We start from the raw sequence: 25,226 nt of genomic DNA, 5'->3' as shown, positions 1-25,226 counted from the left end.
ATAATGTTTTCAGAATGCATATTTTAGGGTAACACAAGTAAGAAAGAGAAAGAAAGAATTCTTTCAGAGGTGATCCCATCCCATAAAGCCTAGGTTTCTAGAAGGTCACTGAACAATTACTTCACTGTGCGTACTCAGCAATGAGTAGTTTTATTTACAGCACCCACCCTGCTGGGATGTCTGTCTATAGTTCTGTCTATCTATCTATCTATCTATCTATCTATCTATCTATCTATCTACTTATCTTTAAAATGAATTTATATCAAACTGAAGAAATTAAATAGTCCCAGTGAATGGCAATAGAGTATGTAGTAGTGGTAAGGGTATTTTCATAAAAGGGCTCAGAACTGTGGCAGCACCAATTTAAAGGTTGTAACTAGTTGATCTTTATCTAACCTAGCAAACATACTGCCTAAAATGGTATTTACAGCATTTCCCAATTTAACTGTAGAGACTTTCCCATTGCATGCTCATCAGGTAGGCTCATTGAATTTTCCAGGACTCAGGAGATGCTTGGAGAATAATTACTGATAGAAATTCAAAACCCAAATAAGCTTCTGTATATTGATATCCAGATGAGAGGTATGTAGCTAAAAATACCCCTTGTCAACCCTGGTTTTTTGTTATACGCCAGCTCCACTCGAAATTTGCTACAGACAACCAAGATGAGTAGAGTCTGCTTGCAAGGAATATTTTTCCCTCCCCCTTTGATCTAAAGCAGATGTTACCGATTATCAGCAGAAGGCCTGTGTTGCATGCTAAGAAAGTCAGTTCTGCTCAGTAAAGAGTATTGGTAAAGGTATAGCGTCAGAGGGGATAGGCCATGTGTTACTGCTGTCCAATGACACAACTGTTCCACTGCAGTTTTTATTGCAGATGTTTTCTAGGCTCAGGAAGTCACTGGGAGGTCAAGTCACACCTTATTACTGTGTCAGGGAGTTTCAGATTGCTTAGCATAAAGTGTCATGTACATAGGACAGGCAGTAATTTCAGGAAAAACAAAGGAACTAGGAAAACCCAAAGAAAATAGGAAAATGGGGGGTTCCTGAAGTATCTCCATACAAGGGGAGGCAGCTGAAGTCACTGTCATGTTTCATCTGAATAAAACCTAACATACTTTAGGTCATTGCTGATGCTTTTGAGTCCCTTCTTTCCCCCCATGTAGGCTGAATCAATGGATAATGTGATTAGATCCATCCTGTGGACAACTCACGAATCCCAATCCATAATGGAAATGATCCTCTGTACCACTCTGAAGGTCTCACAATAGCAGTGCACACAGTTCAGCTACTGACTCTCAGTTTCTCAAAGCAGATGTTTTACACATTTTCAGGGATGTGGCTTTCTGAATACAAATTAGTAGAAGTGGCAACGGAAATGGCAATCGGTGATATTTGTAACTCAAATGAAAACATTCACATTTACCAATTGCTCTGTTTCTGGAGCTCTAATATAATGTTAGCTATTTTTCTTATCTGATTACACTCTCATTCCAGCATTTCTTTTTCCCTTTAAAAGTCAGTAACTTGGTCTCTAAACAGCGGAAAAATTAAACACCAATTAGAGCAATTAGAAAAATCACTAATTTTGTCTGCTGGGTCTGGTTCTGCATTCCCTTTAGATGCGTAACTTCCAAGGAGGTCAACAGGAGGTCTGTGTGCAAACATGCATTAGGATCTAGTCATAAAGGAAAATTAGATTAAGGTTTTATAAATAAATGACTTTTTTTATCTTGATTGATTAAATAATTGAAAAAAAATTGTCACAGGTCTATTTGAAGTAAATTTTCTTCACAAAAACTTACTCTGTTTTTGAAAAAAAATTCAAATCTACTTTTTAAACAGGATTGTTTAAAAAGGTTAAACAAGATTGTTTCATTTAATCTTTACAGACATGCTTTGAATGCTTTATTTTAAAATAGATATGTCTGAGTCACCTTTAAATATAATGCGAAACAATCTTAGAACAGTGCTTATTTCCAAAATGTCGTAATAAAACATTTCAACTAATGTTTATTTAATTCAAATAATTTCAACAGAAATGCTTCAAGCTTATGACAGTAAACTGTGACCTGTGTTTTCCAGTGAGCAGAGAAGACAGGAAATATCTGCACAGGACTCTGCTGCAGATTTGGCTGCTTGGAGGCTAATTCCAGTAGGAGCACTGCCCAGTGCCTGCATATTATTTACTTCAGAAACAGGACAGGTATCTAATCTTTTTTTTTTCTGCTGAAAACCATGCATTCTACCCCGCTTTCCAAGCTGCTGCATTGTTTTAAGTATAGAAATTTTAAGTTATCTCTAGATTTAATGGAGTAGTAGAAGGACTGGGGGGAACAACTGGGTTGTTTCACTGCAAATCCTGTTATCCTTGAGGATGATGTACAGCAAAGTCAGCCCCTTGCTTCTGTACTCTGCCTTACTCTCATTCTCCTGTTTCTTTATTCTCTTTGCTACAGTCCTCATAGCGGCAGACATTTCCAGTCTAACACAAGTCAGCATCTTCAGATACAAGTGAGTGATATAAACCTCCTTTTTTTTTTTCCTTCCAGACAAGAGAAAGGTTAGATAGCTAGATAACTACTTTGGGTGACCACGAAGCTGGCTTAAGGCATTTATAGCTGGTCACTGTGCAGATGTTCACAGGAGTCACACTGTCTCCAGCAGCTCCTACAGCATCCTGGCTTTGGGCAGAGGGAAGGCAGTGGACAGTACCCACCGGCCCTGGGCACGTGAAGATGCCAGGACAGTCCCTGAGGCTGGAAGGGGCATATGTGGAAACAGATGAGGAGCAGATCTTGCTTGCTCAAATTCCCCTCAGAGCTCATGGATCCCAGTGTTACCAAAGGCAGAGCCCACCTGCCCATTATTCCTTGTCTGCAGAGATGGCTCTGTTTCTCTGTCTTCTCTGGCTCATTTCCTGCAGCAGCTGAACACACATGGGCAGAGAAGATATCATGCTCCCCGAACATTTAATCATATCCATTTTCCTAATTACCCTTCCATTTATCTATTTTGCATATTGGGTTTCTAGTTGTAAATAGGAAACAATTGGTGGGTGGTTTGCCTCAAAGCATAACTGTTTTTTTTCCTCTTGTTTTTCTGCAAGCTTTTTTTTTCCTAAGACAGAGAGGTGCAAATTCAGTTCAGTTCTAGCTACACAATTTTTACCTCCTTTTGCTTATTCTGTTTATTTATTTGTATACCTATTTATTTATAGATCCAATTCTATTCTCATTAAAACTTTCTTGGTTTTTGCTCTTCACGTTTTCCTCTGCTAGGTTCTGTCTTTGGGGAAGGAAACCAAAGAGCATCCCAGAAGATCATCCCAGCAGGATTACCTTAAGAGGACAGCTACTCATATGGACTAGGGCGCAGGAGGGAGCAACAACAGAGTTCTGCCTTTTTGATAACCACTGAACAAATCCAGATGACAAAGGATAGGAGCAGCCAAGCTAAGCAAAGGTCAGTCTGTCTTCCTGATTTTCCCACTTCCTTTTTCCCTCTGCAACAACCCTCTTATTACAGCATTATAATCCAGCATTAAAATGATAATTTTCTGTAATGCAAAATCATGCAGGTTTTTTTTTGCTGCCTTCTCTTCCACTTCAGCTGAAAGCACTCTGATTCTAGTACCCAACTAATTGCTTTTGATCTTGCCAAAGTTCAAGTTACAGTATCTGATATTTTTTTTTCATCACAGCAAGCTCTATTTCCACTGAATGAATACTGATGAGTTAGACGCTAGAAAGTGCCTTTGGTCAAACAACATGCCTTGTTCTGAACTCTCAGTAGATCTAAGCAATTATAAATCTGTCAGTACAATCCTCTTTACTTTCAAAATTAACCAGAATGTTTTGTAATAAATTTCTAAAACTTTTATGAAGAGTTTTGTATTCCTGGAAGGTTTTTTGTTTTTTGTTTTTTTTTTTTTTTTTTTTTTTTTTTTTTTTGTTTGTTTTGTGGTTTTTTTTGGCTTTTTTTTTTTGTTTGTTTGTTTGGTTTTTTTTTTGTTTGTTTGTTTTTCTTTGGTTTTTTTTTTTGTTTTTTTTTTTTGTGTAGCATAGGGCTGCAGGGTCCCTTTTCAATGCACACATTTATCTGGGCATGGTCTTTCCAGATCCTCCCTGGGCCACCAGCCCGTGCAAGAGCAGATGAAGAGGGACAATGTGGCAGGGAATCTGTGTATTTGATAGCCTTTCTGGGGCAGGATGAGACCACAGGATCTCACTTCACCCACTGTGAAGCTCAGACTTTCCCCTCACTTGACATCAGCAGGACTGACAGTGTTTTACAACGAACACCACGAAATCTGAACCACCTGGGTCTAACGGAATTGTCTGGGAGATCTAACTCAGCCTTTAACTCACTGTTAGGAGCAGATATTAGGGTTACCCTTTTCCCCTACAAGCACCTGTTGTCATAGTGATGGCTGAAATGGCAAATTTAGACATTTCTTCAGGACTATAACATAGGACCATAATCTGAATAGTGCATTTGCGAGGTTCTCAAATATAGGAAAATTAGTGAAGGAAAATTAGTCCTGCAGAGATACAGTGACATGTTCACTCAGAAGTTAATTTCTGAATGAAACCAACCTCAAAGCATGAATGGAAACTGAAAACCATGAAGCAGCTTCTGTTTTAAAGAAACTACTGAAAATGTGCATTACTCATTCTTCAGACTTCTTACTGTGGAAACTGGGTACACTCCTATGGGTTTTCCAGCAATGTTACAACACCATGCAAAACTCCTGTGAGGATAGAGGCATTTCTCATTGAAAAGCCCTCCCTGGACATGTAAATAACAGTTTTTGAAGAGCAGTTAGTTCCACATGTGCTGAAGTGTGCTGTGTAGCAGGAGACCTGGGGCACTGAGAGGTGGCACCAACTCAGTGTCTCCAGCTGAGGAGGTACCTGTCCAGCTCCTGCCCAGCAGCCCAGGCTGTGCAGAGAGGCACCATGGCAGCCTGGGAGAGCCTTGTGTGATATCCCAGATGAAGTGCAATTTATTTGGCAATCCTTTGGAGCCTTCGAATGTAAAAAAAAAAAAAAAAAAGAGCAAAAAAAGCACTGGTGTATGGTAAAAAATAGGACTCATATGCCCTGGGCAGAAACTGCTTTTCCAGAGGCAAGGTATTCAGGAGCAGAGCAGCAACAGCCAGAGCTGCAGCAGGAGGGGGGTGTGTGACTGGGGCTAGGGAGGAACTTCCCATGTGTGGGCAAGTGAAGTTACTTGCCCAGATATGAGCCTTGTTTTCCCCCTGCCCAGTAGCTGTCCCTGTGGGGTCCCTGACAGTGGCACTGAGGACAGGAGAAAAAGGGACCATGTGTCTTGTGAGGGATGGTAGCCTTATTTACCTTTTTGCTGCAATGTTGCCTATTTGTGCCTAATTCATCACACCTCTCATGAGAAGATGCTCTTCTGTCACTGCTGCTCCTTGCTTCCCCAGCCAGCATAGTCCTTTCTGAGTTTACTCCTACCCCAGACACATCCATTTTTATGTTTTTTCAGGTTGTATCTCCTTTTAGTCCCTGCCATCCTTCTGTTCTTGCTAGGGTGCCTTTGTATCATCATTCCTTTTTCCTGGCAGGTGTTTTAGCTTGTTCTAGTTTAATAAGTTTCACCTTCTGCATCCTGATGAAGCTGTTTGGAAAAAGGGAGGGTACCATGGCAGAAATCCCCCAGAATACAGTTCCCAGTTCTGTAGCAGCATCCAGGGAGCTGGAGCAGGATTTGCCCTGAATGAACTACACAGGGAATCTCCATCATAAATATGTCCTTTACACTAATTTCTTACCTGTCAGCAACTGCTGAGACCAATCTCAAGAATAAGCCATGCAAATGATTTATGGGTTTTGGCTAATATTCTAAAACAAACGACAAGTTGATCCGTGTGCTGAAGGAGCAGTGAGGGCACAATTCATTAACTAGAAGTTTAGTCTCCATCTTGTATTTTTTCAATAATACTCTGTAACAAACAAACAGAAAAGAGAGCTGGGACCAGGTCTATATGACCAGATTAGCAGTCAGTGGTAGAAGTGCAGCTTGATAAGTAAATATGTGTGGCAAAAAAGCCCTGACAGACACCTACACTTGTTTACTGAGGAGAGAAATATTTGGATAGAGCAATTTTTTGTCCCCTTAAACAGTAGACTGTCTTACCTAAAAAAACCTGTGGGCAAAAATAATTATGTCAGCACAGCTGGCATAAAATGCTCCATTTTAAACGATTCAATCATATAGCTTTTCTCTTTAGAAATAGATATTTTTACAAAAAATATAAACTTACAAAGGAAAAATTCTAAGTTTGTTTGTAAAAAGCTATACATTAGATTACACTTTTAAAAAAGTTTACTTTTCTGCTTCTGATTTTTAACTGAAGCTGTTTAAAGACATTTATTATATTAAAACTGCATCTTTTGGTGCTGAAACAAATGCAGCCACTCTGCTGCTGTCTATAAGGCACAGAAGGTGAAGTGAAACTATGCCAAGGAGCCAGTCCAATTTTCAGAAGGCACCTGGAGATTCTATAGTTGATAGCCTCCGAGCCACCAGCCATTTTCAGACTTTCAGAGGATGATTGGCTCCCACTGATCTAGACCAAAGAAAACGGAAGTGAAAAATAGCTCAGCTCACCTGGTCCTCGCTGTCACCTGCATGGTGATTATCATGGTTACACTAATGGGCCTACCTGCCCTTGGAAGGGGGTACACAGGAGGTGGATGCTGCTTTTATCTCCAAAGCCCAGTGCTGGGAGGAGCTGGGAAAACACCTGTATCTAGCATCAGGAAAGTGATCTCGCTCAAGCCCCTCTTGGACAGTTTGGGCGGTGTGAGCGAGCCAGCAGCTTTGTGGAGCAGTGGTGTGAGCACCAGGGCTGTGTCCCGCTGGCACATCAAACTGCCTGGCATCACTGAGGTGTAAAGCAGCTCGAGGGCTGCTCCAGGCAAGAGCAAGCCCACTTTCCTTGGAGAGAAAAAAAAAAAAAAAAAAAAAAAAAGGGCTCCATCAGGCTACTTTGGTGCCTTGGCCTTGCATTTGGGGCATGTAATCATCCGCTGTAGCCACAGAGTGGGACCCTTGTCTCTGGGAGCCTGCGGAGGGCAGCGGACACGGAAAGGTCACAGAGCCAGGAGCAGCTGGGCTGGAACTCACCAAGTCTCCTTGGACAGCCGAAGCAGATGCAGTGAAAACAGGACTAGCAAGAAGAATGGGAGGTATGTGGACCTCGTAAACAATCTTCCCAGGCAGATGTCTTTGCTAGAGCTCTCACTGAAAAAAGTAAAAAACGCTGAAGGAAAAAAGCTCAAGTACAGTGGGACATGATGTTCCTTGGGGATTCAGCCTTGCCGGAGTACCATGGAGCTAGACAGTGAGGGGAAGGCAAACAAGCTGCACAGAAGAGGAGTAACGCTTGCTCCCAGGGTAAAAGACTTCTTTTGCTGGAAATCCAGACAAGAATTTCAGATTACAGAGACAAACCTTTCAGGTGAGCTGGCAGAGAAGGGCTGAACACAGAAAATAATTTCAGTGGAATAAACTCTCCATGGAGCTGAAGAGTTGCTAAATGAAAAGCATGACACTGTTTCATGATGGGAATAATGTGGTAATCTTCAAGGCAGATAAATATAATGGGTTAACTTGACAGTAGAGCTAAGGTGACCAACAGTGTAAGAGAGTCTTAGATATAGAGGCTGCTACAGCTTTCAGCAGGTACTCTGATTAAATATGCTTGAATGGACCGTATTTGGTGAACTAAAGCAAAATAATTTTTCTGTGTTTCCCCAGAAACTTATTCAGTTCTTTTCTCATCCTTGTTTTATTTATATTTTCTTTTTCTATAGATTTCCAGGTATACTTTGCAACTACCTGATGCCATATCTTAACAAAGTTAATGGCAGTGTTTGAGTTAGAGAGTTCAGTAACAACCGAAAACAGCTCAGGGAAAAAGCTGACTGTGAAAAGTGAAGGCAGTGAAGAAGCTGGAAAAGTATGTGACTGCAGGGAGGAGGAGGAGATGAGCAGCTCTTCAGCAACAAATTATTGAACTAATTACCTCCCAGTAAAGATACTGCTTACTCAGCTCCAGGGATGAGAAAACACATCAGGAGGAGGCAGCGAGCCAGAAGCCTCTCAGTTTTTGCACTGATATGAAGGGAGCTGCCTGAGGATTGTTGGATCCAGTCTTCTTGCCCAAAGCAAGGTCAGCTGCAAGCAGGTCAACACGTGGAAGTGCTGCAGCCTCTCTGGACAACCTGTGCCAGTGTTTGACTACCCCCTCAATAATCTATTTTCTTGTGGAATTTCATGTATTTCAGTTTGGCCTCTTGTCCTGTTGTGGGCACCACTGGGAAGGCCTTGGCTCCCTCTTCCTTCTTCCCATAAGGTATTTTTATACATTGATGAGATCCTTCAGAGCCTTCTATAGGCTAAACAGTCCCAGCTCTCTCAGCCTCTCCTCATGTGGGAGATGCTCCAGTCCCTTAATCATCTCAGCAGCCTTGAGCTGGGCTCAGTGCAGTATCTCCACATCTCTCTCTCTTCTACTGGGAACCCAGAACTGGACACAGCAAAAAATATCCCTGTATCTAGTTGGAATAGAATAGTAGAATATTTGCAGCTGGAAGATATCTACAGTGATCATCTAGTCTAACTCTCTGACCACTCTGGGGTGACCAAAAGCTAAAGCATGTTGATAACGGCATTGTCCAAGTGCTTTTTAAACACTGACAAGTTTGGGGTATCCACCACCTCTCTAGGAAGTCTGTTCTAGTGTTCTCAGGTTAACTTAGGTTCAGATTCTTAGGTGGATTTCTTTTCTTCTTCCTCTTTTCTTTTTTTCTTGAAGAACTGGCACTTAGCAATTGTCAAAAATGCCATTGTGCTTTTCTCCCGTGGCTTCTCCTGATGCTATTGTGTTGGAACCTACTTGTTTCTATTTAAATCTGTCCTGAAGAGAACAGATGCAACTCAGCTGAAATCATGATGACTATACAATCCTGTATGTCACTGCAGAGTGGGAAAAAAGTAATAGAATCTAGTAAACTACAAAGCAAAATCAAATGTGTGGTTTCAGTTATCTCTGCTATTTTCTGCAGTTGGAAAAATACTTTCTGTTCTGGTGAAGTTTGACAACAGCTCACTGAACACAGCTGATGGGGTTTCAACAGTTTGTATTTTAATATTAAATGTGCCTATATCTGCAAGTATAAACACACTGCTGGGAACAAACACCCATCTCGACCTGTGGTCTCATCTCTGGTTTTGATTAAATTCCTCCATTTGCAGCAAAGGAAGCAACAAATTTACAATTTTGTCAGTAAGGGAAGATAGTCAAACAGTTGGTCTGTCTTGATTTACAGTTTGTTTATTTCTATCTACCAGTCTACATACAAATATATTCTGTAACAGGTTTGGGATTTCAAAGAGCTTTCAGAAGGAAAATAATGTTTCCTGATCTCTTTTAAACAACTACCTCTTTTTCCAAGGCCAATTGTCAAATACAGTGAAAAGTGACATACAAGAAACTTTTGTCTATATGAATAGAATATTCCAAGCTGTAAATATATCCATCAAACCAGTTTGGCTCAGGGAGTCTGCAGGCTTACATTCCCTATTAGTCAGCAAGTTCTTTGGACTCTGTAAAGAACTAATCATCACCATAAGTCATTACCACTTACCATACTGCATGTCCACTTTTAAAATCTAAAAACACCAACTCCAGCATCATCTGTATTGTTTGGCAACAGCAGCTGCATTTCTAATGATTATATTTACACCAGACTCTTCAAATTTGTATTTTGAAGCCTGTGTAGTTAATGGCAGAGTCTGTCTTGTTTACAAATGCATGGACAGCTTGGCAAGAGGTATAGATATGTTTGGGAAGTGTTCCCTAACCCCTTGGCCTGCTGGGCAGTGGTGCCATGTGAGGGGAGAGCAGCTGCTCCTGCTGAGATAATCCCATCTCCCAGAGTTACACCTGTGTTATGTCAGTTACAGAAAATGCAGTGACAATGCCATACCTTCCTTAGGTCTCTCCAGTGACTTAGATCCAGCCACGAGCACAAAATTTGCATGGGCTGGGTGGCAGGATGGAGCTGTGCTCACACAGTGCAGTAAGGACAACAAGGCATTGCACCAGTCTGGGGTTGCAGTTCTAATAGGTCACACTTGGCACTTCAAATCACTAATTTGAATGTTCGGCTTGATTTAAAGCCCAGCTGACCACAGGATCCAGTTCACAAAGCTGCTTGTTATTTTACTGCAGAAATGGAGTGACATGTTACACTTTGAGCAGGGGAAATGATAACCCAGAAAATGGCATGGCAAAGAGGAGTGAGATTGTGAATCCATTTCTCTTCCCCTCTCACTGGCCTGCCCTTATGCTGATGGGGAAAAGTGGTAGAGCCACTGCCATTTATCCTGCCCATCCTTTCCTACCCTCTGCAGGTACACCTTGCACTTCCTGCAGGTCAGAGCTCAGGTCTTCCTGGCCATTGTGCAGATCCCTGTGTGCCCCTCTCCACCCACTGCACACTTCTGCAATCAGAGGACAAAGGCTGGCCCAGAAAGTCCTCACCAGTACAAGCAATTTCTGTCCCTGCTGGCCCTGCTGACGTGAGTACAAACATCATATGCCTAAAAGACAGTTTAGGAGCTCTTCACTTGCTACCTGTATTTGTTAATGCAGATCTTTTACAAGAAACCACTAGTTTGTCCTGGTTATCCAGTAAGAATAAGGTGCAGTATCGGTGAAGAATGAAAAGGAGTTGTGTGGTATTTATGATTCAGCAGCAAAAGCTGCCCCCTGGAGGAACATGTCATTAGGCAAATGAGATAATGAGATGCAACGGGGTCCAAAAATACCTCCACACATTCAACTGTGAGCATCATTATTGTAGTTGCTTTACTAAGTTAACCAAAGAGACTCAAAAACTAAAATACAGACTTTATACAGAACAAGTTGGGAGTACAAATAAACAAAAGCAACATTCTTCAAGAATTAGTTGTTTTTTATAAACATCAATAAACACTGAAAAAGATGTGAAAACTAAAAAGAAAAAAAGGAAACAATATCAACAACTTTAAATTGTCCCAATATTTATAATTTAAGCAGATTTTTTGTACTTTTGCAATAGGGATTTCATCCAGAAGTCCTTATATAATTAAAAAAGGAAAAGAAAAATAGTCAGCATATTGCTGACACAAGACTAGGGAAGGGGTCACAATTAGAGCAGAAAAATGACACATCCAGTTAGAACTGTGTTACAATTTGGCAGGAATACTCTTAATGAACACCATCTATGTGTGAGAAAGAGACAGCATCACTATTACAGGCAAGAAATGATGATCAGGTATCATTCATTATCCATTGTTCAAAATGAAAATTAGTTGAAGGGGAAATGCGAACTAGAAAAGGAAAGGGGAAAAAAAAAGGAAACTTTTAAAAACACCTCTTGATAATAGTCTTCTAAGGCAAATGTTACATGCACTACTTCCCCAAGAAACTAGACAAAGCTCTTCCATTCCCCATGTGTTTCCTTTCATTTGTTTTCATGAAGACAGGTTTGAGAGAGCAGAGCGCTGGGAAGAAATACTGCAAACCTCTAAATTAGTGAATGAACTTCCAGCATCACTATTGTATTCAGGGTAGGAGGAACTGGAAGAAATTATGTTTTTCAGCCTCTGAAGTGCAATGATCAGTAGCAAAAGGAGAAAAGCTAAGAGACTAAGGAATATAGAAACATAGACATAGACGTTGGATAAACGGCCAGGTGATGAATCCACTGAAGTTGAAAGGGATGTGGGATACAGTTCCAGAAAAGTTCCATTTTCCATGTTGCCCACAAATCCAGATGAAGCGTCAGGTTCTGACATTATTGGGTTTGTGTTTTAAAAATCACAACAGATCTTGTATTCGAAGGCAGTTTTAGTGGCATAAAAAGGGTTTATTTTAAGTGAACATTTTTCCATCACAACGGTGAGATGACAAGTCAGCCAGTGAATGAATTTATCCTTTACTGCTCAAGCCCAGGACAATTTAATATTTTATCCTTCAGAACTGCAAGGAAAAAAAAAAAAAAAAAAAAAAAGCAAGGTTAATTTACTAGCAGATAATGTGCACCTGATATAATTTAGGTCTTAAGAGTTACATTTCTTAGCTCGAAGATGCAATTCTTAAAAAATTAACTAGCAATTATCTTTATATCTCAATTTTCCAAAGTGAAGGGATTAGAAGAAATCCTACTGAATCCTAATGGATTGACTCTTCCCAACCATGAGTTGTTTAATTGCAGAACAGCACAATCAAAAATGTACTTTGTATGGGACACAGGTACTGGAATCTAATTTATCTTGTGATAAAAAATCTAGTCAAGTAATGAAACTCCCTCTCAAGACTTCAGCTCCTCAACCTTGATGAGCAAAGCCACTCCACATCATAGTCGATGATGAATCCATTATTTACTCCATAGTGTCTTGCCAGAGGTACCCAGAATTAGAAAATCTGCCAGACTTGCTTTCTTGCTGTGTATTTATGAAATGTTTTGAATGGTTTCAAATATCAAAACGTATCTTGCTGTAATTCTGCCATGGAGATCTCAATGGCAGGCATGTTTCAGCTTCTGACACCTACAAGCAAAGTCCTAAGGAATGGGCAGCCCTGCTAGTCCAGCAAGCATGAGAGGACTATCTAAGGGCTATGGACAAAAGGTTACATCCCAGATGTTGTTTTATTTTTTATTTATTGTGTCTGCTGTTTTATAGTGGAGCTTTTGGTGGTCTTAATCAGGCATCCCAACAGCCTGCAAGATATGCAAGAGCACAAAATTGCATCTGCAAATACCAGATAAAAATATTCTTACCCTTGTGGTATATAACTCATAGTGATGCATCAAATATACTAAACTAAAACCATTTTATGACCCTAATTGTATTTAGCCCCATAGGAAACTCTATTTGTTGTACCTCCTGAAATAAGTCACAACAGACTGAACAAAGAGAGATCCTTATGAGATTATACTCCTTTTGAACTGTCTTTAATTTGGTGATATAAAATTAACTAATGGAACAATATGCGTTCATTTCATGTTCTGGAAATAGTTAAGTGTGTTATAACTAATTTATCCTTTTTAAAAGATAGGCTTTGATACAGAAGATGTTTATTCTTAATTACATGTCATAATGAAAATTAGATCCATTATTAATTGAATTGCTCTATAATAACTTAAGGAATTAAGTCACATGAATTCTTTAACATGGCAGAAGTTGAAAGCCTTTAAATTTTTAACAAATTTTAAATCTACTACATTCTGCTTTTACTACTAGCACTTGACCCTGATACAAGGAATAACTCTGGCATTTTTGGGGACTTTTTTGAAGTTAGTGGAAAATGTATAGTACTAAATAGGACTAATCAGAACCTCAGTTAAGCAGAGATGTGAGAGTCTTGCTAAATCAGAGCTTTTATAGGTCTTACAACATCACCCAGGCTTTTTCTAAATGAATATTTTGTAGTGAGATTTGAGACACTGTAAAGTCTGATTCCAAATGATGCCATGAGTAGTCTGATCCAGTGCATCACAGCTACCACTTCAGCTCAGGTTCCTGCTTCTGCTGAGATAAGAAGGTAAGTGCTATGAACTGTTTGTCTGTCTTACCCTGATCCTCCTGAAGAAATAACTCCCAGAGAGTCAGATGGCAGCTTCACCTTCTCGTTAGGTAATTGGGGTTTTTTTGCATTTCTGAAAACTAGATACAACAACATCATGACATTTAGCCCAAACCTAGTCCCAGAAATGATTGGGAATTTTGCAACTGACTTCAATGTATAATGGCAAAGCTGGTAAACTGCAATAAACCTGTTCTTTCTGAGGCTGTAAACTGACCCAGGAAATGAACCATGGAGGCAAAGTTTTCATATTCTGTAGTGGTCCCTGCCTTTCCCTCATCTGTTTTTGGAAAGTTGATTTGGTTTAAGGCAAAGAATGAATTGCAAGTATTGTTCCTGAATGACTGCAGGAGAAGTCTGTCTGACAGGAGGTGGCTTTCCAATTAACCACTCTTGAAACTCCTAGGACAGAAGAACTGGCACCTGTCTGCAGGGAGACTCAGGTTTCATGGTGTAGCTGGATCTGGATTACTTTGTCAGAGGCACCTCTGCAATGCCAGGACAGGGCTGTGTGACTTGAGGAGGCTCCCTGAGTCCTCCAGTCCAGCCTCACTGCTGAAAGCCCCAGATCATACTCTGCCTTTTTGACTATGGCTGAGTTTTCCTGCTGTTATTGCTCCATTTTACACAGCCTTGCTGCTCTGATGGACAATCTGCCTAGAAAGTTCACATATTTCAGTAAAACAATTCACTGGTCCAAGAAGGCACAGAGTCTACCTCCACACTCTGCTAGTTTTAGATGTACAAGAGAGCAAAACCTTATTCTGCCACTCTAGTCTTCAGTTATGAGCACTGACACAAAAGGAAAGGCTCTCCTAGATACATGGTGTCATTTGCACATCCCGGCTTTTCAGCCAGAGCCACTATTTAGCAATATTCTCCCAGCTGTGCATTGTTTCTTCATTCATGTCCTTGGTATAAATACTTTTCACAGGTGAGGACAACCACTCTTACTCCAGGGGTAAGCCAACTTGGCAGATACTGCAGGCAGGCTCAGTTGAGTTTTTACATATTTCCTTTTATCCTGTGGTAAGTAGGAGATGGACAAGGTGGCATTCACCAGAAGAAGGGCAAACTGAGCAGGTGAGGGAAATAAGATGTGAGCAACATTTTATTCCATTGAAAATTTAGGTAGGAAAGGCAAAGAATGAGTTCTAGCTTGGAGATTAACACGAATATGATCATTAATGCTTCTTCTAGGCTAACATGCCTTTGGCAATTAAAGACCACAAGTAAGTAGGATGCTTCTTTTTTTCTTTACAGGTGGACCTTCCAGGACCAGAGAATCCTTTTTCCACCCTGCCTAGGAAACAGGATCAATTGCCAACTGACTCAATAAAATAGAGCACAAAAGGAAAAGAAAAACTATTTCCTGCCACGAGCAAAGTTTCCCTATGAAACTTTTTTAATAATCTAATTTCAATTTTTTATTATGATTTAATATTATTTAAATTTATATATTTGAAAATCTAAGAAGACAAGTGCCCAGATGTCTTGGTTGCAGGTTAAAATCAAGTTATATTTTGTTTGGGGGTTTGTGTGGGCCTGCAAAAAGGAAACCCTCTGAGCCATAAGGATACTTAAATTAATTCAGATAGGCTCCAATGATTCTCTAATTTACATTTCCCATGGATCTGCGGATTATAGAGTCATTTATATTAATGTAAATCAAAGACATCGTGACCTGGGATCAGATCCAGAACCCATGAGTTAAATCTGATCTTTAAAAGTAAAAGAAAAATGAGCAAGGAGAAAGAATAAAATACTTACAGGCAGGAAGAAGATATGGAAATAGAAGACAAATGTCCAGTGCAGAGGATGTAGTTGGTGATCACACCCAAATCTAAAGGGACTGCATGCTGAGAAAAGACCCTATAAAAAAGCAAATAAAAGTGGAAGAGTTTAGTAACAACTACAATAATAATAAAATAAAGGAAGGACAAGTGCTGAATTTTGACTGCTCTAACTGGCAGAAATTTCAGAAAAAATAACCAAACCAACTGGAATCCTGGCTTGTGTTTTATTCCTGCTAACAACATCCTTCTGCTGCCCAGTTACAGCACGGCATGTACAGCATCAAAACGATGATCCTGAACACTGCTTTACAGACAGGCTTTGATAACACCTTTCTCTTGTTCTGCAGTGTGCTCCAGGACCAAGACAGACATCTGTCTGGCACTTTTTTAAGCACTAGAGCACTGTCTGCTCTCCAATTCATTTCACATTATACCCTAAAGACTCCTGCCAGGAATCAGGTCTTTTGGATTACACACTATTATTTATTAATTCTCTTTATTTCTGACTATCTGCAGTTTAAATTTTCACAACTTGAAATATCCAAACTGAATATGTTATATGCACAAGAACAGCTAGAATAATTTTGTGTGCTACATGCATTCAATACCTAAAATTAAAACATAGCCCCTGAATTGTTTTTAATAATGTAAATTAAATTTCTTGTGTATGAAGAAACAATCTCAAATGATACAGATTAAAGCAAAAGAGGGGCCACACTCAAACAGATTTTCACCTCTGGGAGACAAAAGACACTTTCACAATCTTAGAACTCTGCCCCATCAGCATATTTAATTTGACTGTGTTAGAGAAGCAGATCTCTGGGGATGGATGTTGATGCATTGTTGTGCTGCTTTCATCCCTTCAGTCACTGAATCACTTCTGGTTTAAGCCTCTCCAAGTTCAATAAAGAAAATTGTCTAGTGCAGCTGTTAAAAGACAGTATTGTTGAAATCCAAATGTTTTGATAACACTGAATATACTAATGTTCCACCAAAGGGAGTCAGCTCCCTGACAATCTCTTTGTGAAGGAGATGTAGGAGGCTGTAGGTGAACCTCAAAGTCAGCTGCCCCAGAGATGGACCCAGCACATGCACTGCATGAGGGTGTGCACTATTGTCACCTTGCCCAGAACTGCTCTGAGGCTGAGGCAGGTGTGGTACAGGATGGAGAGGGAGTACAGCAGCCCCTGTATGCATTTTCTCTGGCAAATATGGCTCACATGGCCAAGAGCTCTACCTCATGCCCCTCAGTTTTGTCTCTCCATAGCAGAGATCCTTTTCCTCCCCTTTCTTTCTTTCCTGGGGGAAAGAGGCATAGATCTCTTCAACAAGGCTGTATCTTTAACCAAGGCAAATGCTAAGTATTTTGCTTTTTTTTTTCTTGGTAGAATCTTTGTTAGTCCATCTTCCCCTGTCGGAACCCAAGGTGTCCCTCAGACACTCTTGGATGTTCTGGATCCAGGTCAGAAGCATTTGAGACCCTGGCATGCAGCCGGAAACCCCTGTGGTTTTGAATTTGATCCATGGAACAATTTACCAACCTTGCAGGAAGAACAAGAAATCACAAAAGTTTAGATATTATAATAGAAGTAGTCACAAAGTAAAAGGTAGGATTTTTGAGTGCTGTACAGGGGAGTTTTAAGCCTTGTACAGAGGGCTCTGAGTTTTGTACATGGGGGTCAGAAGTTCTAAGATGGAGGGATTTGGGCGTGCCCTGTCCTCCTTCTTTCTCCTTCCTAACCCCCATGTTCATGGTGATGTTGGCACTCACAGATTGGTTTAGAGTAGAAAGTCACTGTTCAATAGGTGATAGGCATTGGGGAAAAATGATAAACATTTAATACGTAATGTGTGATATAAAAGATGGCACCAGCCCCTTGGGTGGGAGGAGATGGAGAACAGGAGAGAGACAGAGACAGAGACGAAAAGAGACGGACCGAGACAGAGACAGAGACGGAGGGAGACGGAGAGAGACACAGAGGGAGAAGGAGTCAGAGAGAATGTCAGGGAGTGTGTGTGCCTTGAGATAACATGCAGTAAACTACCTTGAGACCGGACGATTGAAGACTACTGAGTCTTGGAGGTTGGAGGAGAGACTTTACCACCTCCCAGGGTCACCCCAATCTGGGGGTGAGCCCTGTCATCCCCCCAGATACACAGAGCACTGCTTTCGCCCATTTAGCCCTTCATTCAATACAACAGTGCCACAATCTCCAGCAAGGCAAGAGGACCAGAGCCTACCAAATCTTGGGCTGATTAAACACGGAAAACACAAGGCATCCTGAGGGTTCCTAAGTGCAGCCATTCATATTCAAATGGAAAGTGTACACAGTGAGGCGGTGAGGGCAGAGCTTTCAATTATCTCCGAAGAACAGAGAAATACTTGGACCAGAACATCAACAAGCTTGTCTTCAGAAGACTCCTTGCCATACACAGTTGTATCCCACAGTCCTTCATCCTCTTGCACCACCCTAATGCCCCTCACAGCTATTTTTACCATTTCAGCTGCAGCAGTAGCCTACAGAAGGATTTGGCCCAAACAGTGTATTCATTCACTGTGCCAGTAAGATATGCAAGGAGTAGGGATCTATCTGTTCCTTGTATCTCTCAGGATGTGGAGAGGGTTAAGGAGTCTCACTGCTGTGCCTCTGAGATCTTAGAGAAATGGGGCCCTCCTGGTCTAGCCTCCTATGAGACAATCAATCTGAATCTCAGCCAAAGGATACGGTCACCAAGGAAATCAGTCTCCTTCCTATGCTGGTTTGTTAAAAATATTAATTTCTCTTTTGAAAATTTTCTGTGAAAAATACAGGTTGCTGAAAAAACCCACCCAAAACTCAAAAGCCTACTCTTAGCTGACGATAGGGATGGGTTGTATTTGATTTCTTGGTGTCCAGTCCCAAATTTATTCCTGTTATTGCCACTCTGAATAACTTTTGTTGCCACTTTCAGCCAAATTCAACCCAGGCAGAAACCTCAAACAGATTTGAGCTCCTAAAGTTTAATGACAGTGGGTGATCAGGCAGAGAAGACATGAAGGTTCACACAGCCATTTGGTTGCCCATAACAGCTTTAAATCTTGGTAATTGACTTCTACAGTCAAAAACAGCCACTAAGGTGTCACTGTCAACGTGACAGGTGCCCAGCTGGAAAGGAGATCCAGGGCAAGGTTAGCCAGGGAAGAGGAGAAACCAGCAGGTGTCAGGAATCCTCAACTTCTGCATTTTGTGTAATGACTTCTTGTTTGACTTCTTGCAACATCTGATTTGGAAGTTTTGTTTGAGCAGAAAATTTAGTGTAGTGTGGAATGGCTGCTTAATGAGAAATGAAAATTCTATTAAAATCCATTTTCCTCAGTGGAACAAGTATATGAAAGTATTTCAACTGCTTCTGCCTTGTTGTCTTCTTTCATAGTTGAGTCTCCCACTCTTCTTTCCAAAGGCTGTGTGGAACATCCCATCAACTGGTAAGCCTCTCAGGAGATTCCATCCAGCATATGTGTGTGTGGCATAGCGGTGATGTAATTAATCGCAGAACAAACAAAAGCTCCCAATAACCATCTCTTTTATTTGACACAGGCAGAGCAGCACTGTACTCCACAACTGAGGCCAAGTGACCAGTGCAGTGGAGGGCTGTGCACTGTCTTTGCCCTTCCTGAAGCCACCACACTTCTCATGGGGCAGTGCTTCAGCTCCTGCACATTGTTTATTCAGGCCAAAACATACCAGATAAAATACCAAGCTCCAAGGCAAGCAGTCCTTGTTATCAGAGCTTGCTTTCATTTTTCATCACACTCATGTGTGAAACCAAAAATTTGCAGTGCTGAGACTCAGGTTTACCTCCAGGTAGAGGGGGAAAAACCTCTCAAAAATATCATACCCATTCCCTTAATCTACAAGAAATGCAGGATGAAGGAATGCAAGGAATGCAGGACAAAGTGTGGCTAAATCTGGAACTGAATGGACTTAAGGCCTCTATTGTCTCTGCCAGTGCTGCAGCACATCCTCCTGCCCAATGCCGATGACGTGGTTGCACGCACGAGCGTACCTGAGAGCCCTCATCTCCACACTCCACGCGGGCATGTCCACTCCTGTCTCAGGAGAATTCTGGGCAGACTACAGCAAGGAGCTTTGCTGAACAGTAAGCACCCTTTAACTTTGCTAGTCAGTGGGGATATTGGTCCTTAACTAGCGAAGCTGTGACCCAGGAAGTAGAGTCCAGAACAATAAGAAAACACCCTTCTATTGCAAAATTCAGCAGATATACTGATTTGAATATATTTTATAAAAAAAAAACAGGTATAAATCACACATTTTATAAATCATAAATTTTATAAATCCGTATCACACCCAAAAATGTCAAGCAGATTTCATTTCAACCTTCTTAGGAACTTTGTCACAATATAAAGCTAGGACACAGTTTTTTACACTTGGTTCCACAGAAATTTCTGTTAATGCATAATTTTCAGATTTTTTTTCTCTCCAAAAAAATGCAGATTCAGTATCAACTACACTTAAATGTCTGTACACTTAAATGTCAAAGGAGTTTTAGGCACAGATGTGCTATCCCAGTCACTCCATTCACTGTAACTGCTTCCAGACTTGGGTACCTTATGCTTTACTAAGAAAAGTAAGAAAACATCCTTGTCCTTTGATTCTCTGTTTCCACTCACTGCTGTAACAGAAGATCCCTATCCTCACCATTCCTTATTTTATCAACACAGGCTGCATGCATGCCCTCCCCTGATGAAGAAACCATGGCATATTTGTGTGCCTAATATTCACATATAGTCCCTGCTTGCAAAACAGCCTGCAATAACCTAGGCAAAGAGACAACACAATTGCAAAGGGAGCTGCAGTGAGCCACGCTGTGCTGTGCAAGCATAAGGGGGCAGGGTTGCACCTGAAATGCCAAAAAAGAGCAAGTGAGGATAATGTAGGCTATGGAAGGAGAGTTTCTGCTGGTGCTAGAGTGATCTGTTCAACAACTACCTTTCAGATGTCCTAGCTTTAGAGGACACTGTTGTGCTCCAATCCAGAGCAAGAATAATTCCAGTGGCAGGGATGGTGACAGCACAGGTGAGGGCTTGTCTTAGCATCTCATCAGATGGCTGCTGAAAGCATCAAACCAAAGCAAATGTCTTGGGACATTTCAAGGAAATTAAAGGAATGATGGACAAAGTGCCTATATGAATCTACAAGTAAGCCCAAGGTGGAGCTGGGAGAAAAGCAGAGATGATGCTTGAGGGAGAAAGATGCTGAGAGCACAGGCTGATCAAAGCCCAGGGGTACATCTTGGGAAAGCAGGAGATTTGGTTCATCATGAACAGGGCGACTGTCAAGGACACTTGACAGCGAAACCTCAGAGTGACATGTCGGATGCAGGGGCAAAGACGGAGCAGCAGAAGGACTGACAAAGAGGGGAGATGCAGATGAAGTGGCAGGCTAAGAGATGGCTTTTGCAGCAGTGCCATGGATCGACTATGTCGTAACAGGATTTCCTCTGTGCAAGCCAGGAAAAGGAGGTAACCGCAGTCATGAAGAAATAGGGGGAGGACTGCTTGCAAAAGAGTGCAGGAGGTGAAAATATATTGACTTTTTAGTATTTAGATTCCAAGCCTCAGACCTATCAGAAACATCAGATTTTTCAGCAACTTCTGAATGTACTCTTGTTGTTGAGATAAATCCTCTTCTGGTTCTGTGTAGATGGGGCACAAGAAGGAAAGGCTCCATTGCTTCCTGCCCCTGATGGGGAATTTACAGGATACAATTTACAATTTGCACTGCACCAGTAAGACCCAGTTATGAACAAAGACACTTGGCAGAGGTGAGTTATCCCAGTTCAGCCTTTTACATCTGAAAAGGTTAGCAAAATGCCCCCAACAATAACTTCCTATGCCAAACATGTGCACATACATACATGGTGACAGCACTCAATTAGACCTGGATGCTGAAATAGCCCAAGACCCCTTCCCCAGCAGTTCCAGGTCCTGCAGCATGTATCCTGTTGACAGCAAAGCACACGTACTGGATATAGCAAGTAGCAGCCTGCAGGCAGGTCAACCTGTGTGCCAGAGCACAGGAAAGCTGGGGAAACATGAGGGGGGCGGGGGGACATGCCTGCCTTTTCTTTCCCCCCTTTCTTGGGTGATAGGGGTGACCCAGTCCGAGGAAGACATGGGAAAGGAAGGCAGCCAGTATACAGCTACAACCAGCAACCATCCCTAAGGGGAACAAGTCCTTCTAGGCATAATACCAGAGAGAAGGCAGCTGGTGGTTTCAGGTTGCCTTTTGTTTCAGTCTGTTCAGGCACAGGAAAGTTAGAGTGCGTTCAAAATGTCTGCAAAAAGCAGTATCACAAGGAAACAGACATGACACTCCAGCTGGATCCCTTATCATAATAAAACTGCCAGCACTATATGCATCTTTTGTGGTCCAGATTTTACACATTTCTCCTATTCATCTTTCTCCCATTCTGCTACAATTAGCTAAGAATTAATTTAATAATAGCTAGTATGCATTCCTAATTGTCTTTCCTTATATAAATTCTAATTGGCATGGCAAATTCTCAGCCCTTTACCACTATTTTCACAATTTTCCTCGAACTGTTTAGCATTTGCAAGGCTAGGAAGAGTTTGCGTCACTTGATTTCTGTTCCAAACTTTATTACATCTAGCAAGATGATGTTGAAACAGCCTGCAGCTTTTAGGCAGACATACAAAGGGCATATTTTTGTGCATCCATCCTGTGTTTTTTCCCCACGCTGTGCTGTCTAAGCTCAGCTCTTCTCCCACTACATTGGATAGGCATGTAACAATTTATTTGCAGAGGGAGCAATCCTTTCCGTCATCTTTCCGCAAGCATTGTGAAAGAGCACACGGGTGGCAGTCTGTGCTTATGCCCGCTGAGCCACGAATTTGCTTGCACAGTGATGACCCAATGGTCTGCGCTATCACACCCCTGGGCTGCAGCATCTTACAGCAAAAGAAACGAGCCCATGCCTCCCTTCTCTCCGCATCCCTCCTTCCAGAAGCTGTGCAGCCCCGTGCTGTCACCACGCTCTCCCAGAGCGTTCCCCTTTTTTGCCTCCGCCGAAAGCAATTTCTTCAAACCCAAGCAGCGTCCGTTCAATTCAAAGACTCGCCAACCCGCGAAGTGAGTTAGGCTAAATACAGGTTCTTTCAAAAAGATGTTTGTGAACGAGCAAGCGCAGGCCACAAAACACATACCTCGGTTAAACGCTTGTGAAAATCAAATGCCCTTGGTTACAGCACGGGACAGGCAAACCGCTGAAGATGCTCCCTCGGAGCAGCAGCACGGGCGAGGCGCGGCGGGAGCTGTTCCAGGGCACACAGCAGCTTCCCAAACCCGCCGGGGAGCCGCCGGGACCCGCCTCAGCCGGCGCGGCACCGCTCGGCGCCGGACAGCGGGAGCGAGCGGCCCCGGCGCTGCGGGAGCGTGCGAGCAACAGCGCTCGGCCGCCGGGCAGCCGTGCTCGCCGAGGCTCCGCAGCACCGAGAGCACGAACAACGCGCACCCGGTGAGGGCAGGGGCAGGAAAAAACACCCCAAATCCGGAGTGTCGACCTCCCTCGAAAAGCAGACGGCTGACGCCGCCGGGATGCTCCGGCTCGGGATGCTCAGGCGCAGCCGGCAGCGCGGCACCTTCTCGCCCGCAGCCGCCCCGCCGGCGCAGCTGCGCTCCTCGCTCCCCGCTCCCCTGCGCGGCTCCAGCCGCGGCCCCGGCTCCCGCTGCCGTCCCGCACGGCCGCGGAGGCAGCGCCGCCCCCGGCCCGCCCCTCGCCCGTCCCCGCCGCCCCCGCCCCGCTGCCGGGCAGGGTTGCGGGGCCGCGGGGCCGCGGCGGCGGGGCGGCCGCTGCCCCAGCGCCCGGACGGGGCGGTCTGTGCTGGGGCAGGGGCAGGGGCTGGGGCCGGCCGAGCGCACCCTCTGTGCGAGAGCCCGGGCGAGGCGCTGCGTTCACCTGGGAGTGGGGCGAGCCCCCGACCTCACCGGCGTTAGGGGATGGAAGTCACCGGGCATCGTTCAAACCCGCAATAACACCTGGCTCTTACCGTCCCACGGCTGTCGCACAGTATACATCCCTTAAACGAGCCGGGGCTGGTCCCTTAAAAAAAAAAAATGTTCCATATTAAGTCCATATTCCACTGGGCAGAGCTGCCCATGGGAAATGCGGGCTCCTTCGGAGCAGAGCGTTTGCAGAGGGGTCAGATCGTGGCACTATAACGGGAACTGGACCTAGTGAAGGAGTGGGTTAGAAAAGAGGTTTCCTGGAAAGTGAAAACTTGCGGATGACTTTCGAAAACTCTGCCAAGTTTTCGACTGGCTGCTGAGACCCTCAGGGATACTTTGACATCATGTAAACTGGAGTGAATTAATAGTTGTGCTAAGATCAACTGAGATAATAAGGTAATGGAAATGAGAACAAAACCTGGCTTCCCTAGTTCATTTGGAGAATGACTTACAGATATTACATGCTCTGGAATGAAATATTGAGAAAGTGTTGGCTGGATCAGACACATCTCCTTCCATGGACACTGAGGAAGGAAGGGTTCATCTGGCTTCTGGTACGCTTGTCTCATCCACGCTTTTTTTGGCCAAATGACTTTACTGTGGTTAGACATCAGTGATGAGCACTGTGAAGAGCAGATGGGGAGTTTAATGCACCCTCTGCAGCTCAGTCTTGTGTCTGGCTAATGTCCATGTGCAGTTCTGAAAGGATGTTGGAAAAGGTTGTTCTTCAAAGTTGCTCTTAGGGAGATGTGCAGTCCATAATGTACTGCGGAGGCAATCCTGTGAGATGTGCTTTCTTTGATGCAGTCTACACAGTTTCAGTAGAATAGTAACTTGGAATGTCATGAAACAGTCAGTCTTGGAGGAACAAGACATACAAATAAGTAGGAAAAAGACAAAGCTTAAAGAAAAAATAATTCCCAAGAATGAGTTTTATTTCTCTTTGATAATAACCAGTGAGTGCAGTGACATATAAGAGACAGGTTTGACTTTCAAATGGCAAAAATGCTCCATATTTCACCTATGAAAAAGAAAATCAATGTTTTTGTGGGTTTGGGGTGGCTTTTGTTTAGGTTTGGCTTTTCAGAGTGGAAAGTCACATGCATGGCACATGAACAAAAAAAGAATAGAGTATCAGTTAGTGCTATGATATTTCTAACCTGGAGGCAGACCACTGGCTCACTTCAACTTGCAGTCACTGCAGAAAAGGGCACATTTGAGAGTGAACTTGCTGATTACATTAACTTCTGTGGAAATAGCACACAAAGCCTGTTGAAATTGTGAGGAAAGAATTGTTGTAGACACCTACTACAGTACTGGTAATGGTTAGATTAGAGGTGGATAATCCTGCTGGAACCATTTAAAAATACAGAGAATTTGCTATATCCTTTCTTATTTGTATACTCAGACTAGAGGTAGAGACTTTCTGGTACAAGCCCTGTGTCTGGGATGTCACTGGATATAAACAGAGAGAGATGGTGCATTGAAGTTCTCAACATTAATTTTGCATATAGATAAGTTCCCAGGTACAAAATTCTAAGGAGATAAGGGAACCAAAAGCAGTAAAGCAAAATGTTTGAATCTTGAAAAAAAGAAAGAAGTCAGTGGAAAGGTTTTCTGCTATAGCTCAATTATTCCAGCAGTGGAATTGCAACCTGGGACAGGCAGGAAGTATTTTCCCAAGGTCAAACAGGAAGAAGAACAGAAGGAAAGGCAAATGCAACAGAGC

General features: G+C 42.6%; 1 protein-coding gene across 2 annotated transcripts; it reads right to left on the bottom strand.

Moving 5' to 3' along the window:
• Positions 1-9,158: 9,158 nt before the first annotated feature.
• SERTM1 (serine rich and transmembrane domain containing 1) lies at positions 9,159-23,213 on the bottom strand. 2 transcript variants are annotated; one of them, XM_053934979.1, is made up of 4 exons: positions 22,696-23,213; positions 15,442-15,543; positions 13,661-13,751; positions 9,159-12,063 (listed from the first exon to the last, which is right to left on the bottom strand). In XM_053934979.1, exon 4 carries the CDS (start codon positions 11,877-11,879, stop codon positions 11,556-11,558), a length of 324 nt encoding a protein of 107 aa, XP_053790954.1. In that variant the 5' UTR covers positions 11,880-12,063; positions 13,661-13,751; positions 15,442-15,543; positions 22,696-23,213; the 3' UTR covers positions 9,159-11,555. The 2 variants fall into 2 exon arrangements, with proteins under 2 accessions (XP_053790954.1, XP_053790953.1); XM_053934978.1 differs by lacking the exon at positions 13,661-13,751.
• Positions 23,214-25,226: the final 2,013 nt, after the last annotated feature.

Source organism: Vidua chalybeata, chromosome 2 (genome assembly GCF_026979565.1).
Source record: "Vidua chalybeata isolate OUT-0048 chromosome 2, bVidCha1 merged haplotype, whole genome shotgun sequence".
Taxonomy (NCBI): Eukaryota; Metazoa; Chordata; class Aves; order Passeriformes; family Viduidae; genus Vidua; species Vidua chalybeata.
This window is presented reverse-complemented; position numbering and strand designations above follow the sequence as displayed.

Coding starts and splice junctions, on each gene's coding strand:
- SERTM1 (XM_053934979.1), bottom strand. CDS start 11,879: ATGTCAGAACCTGACGCTTCATCTGGATTTGTGGGCAACATGGAAAAT.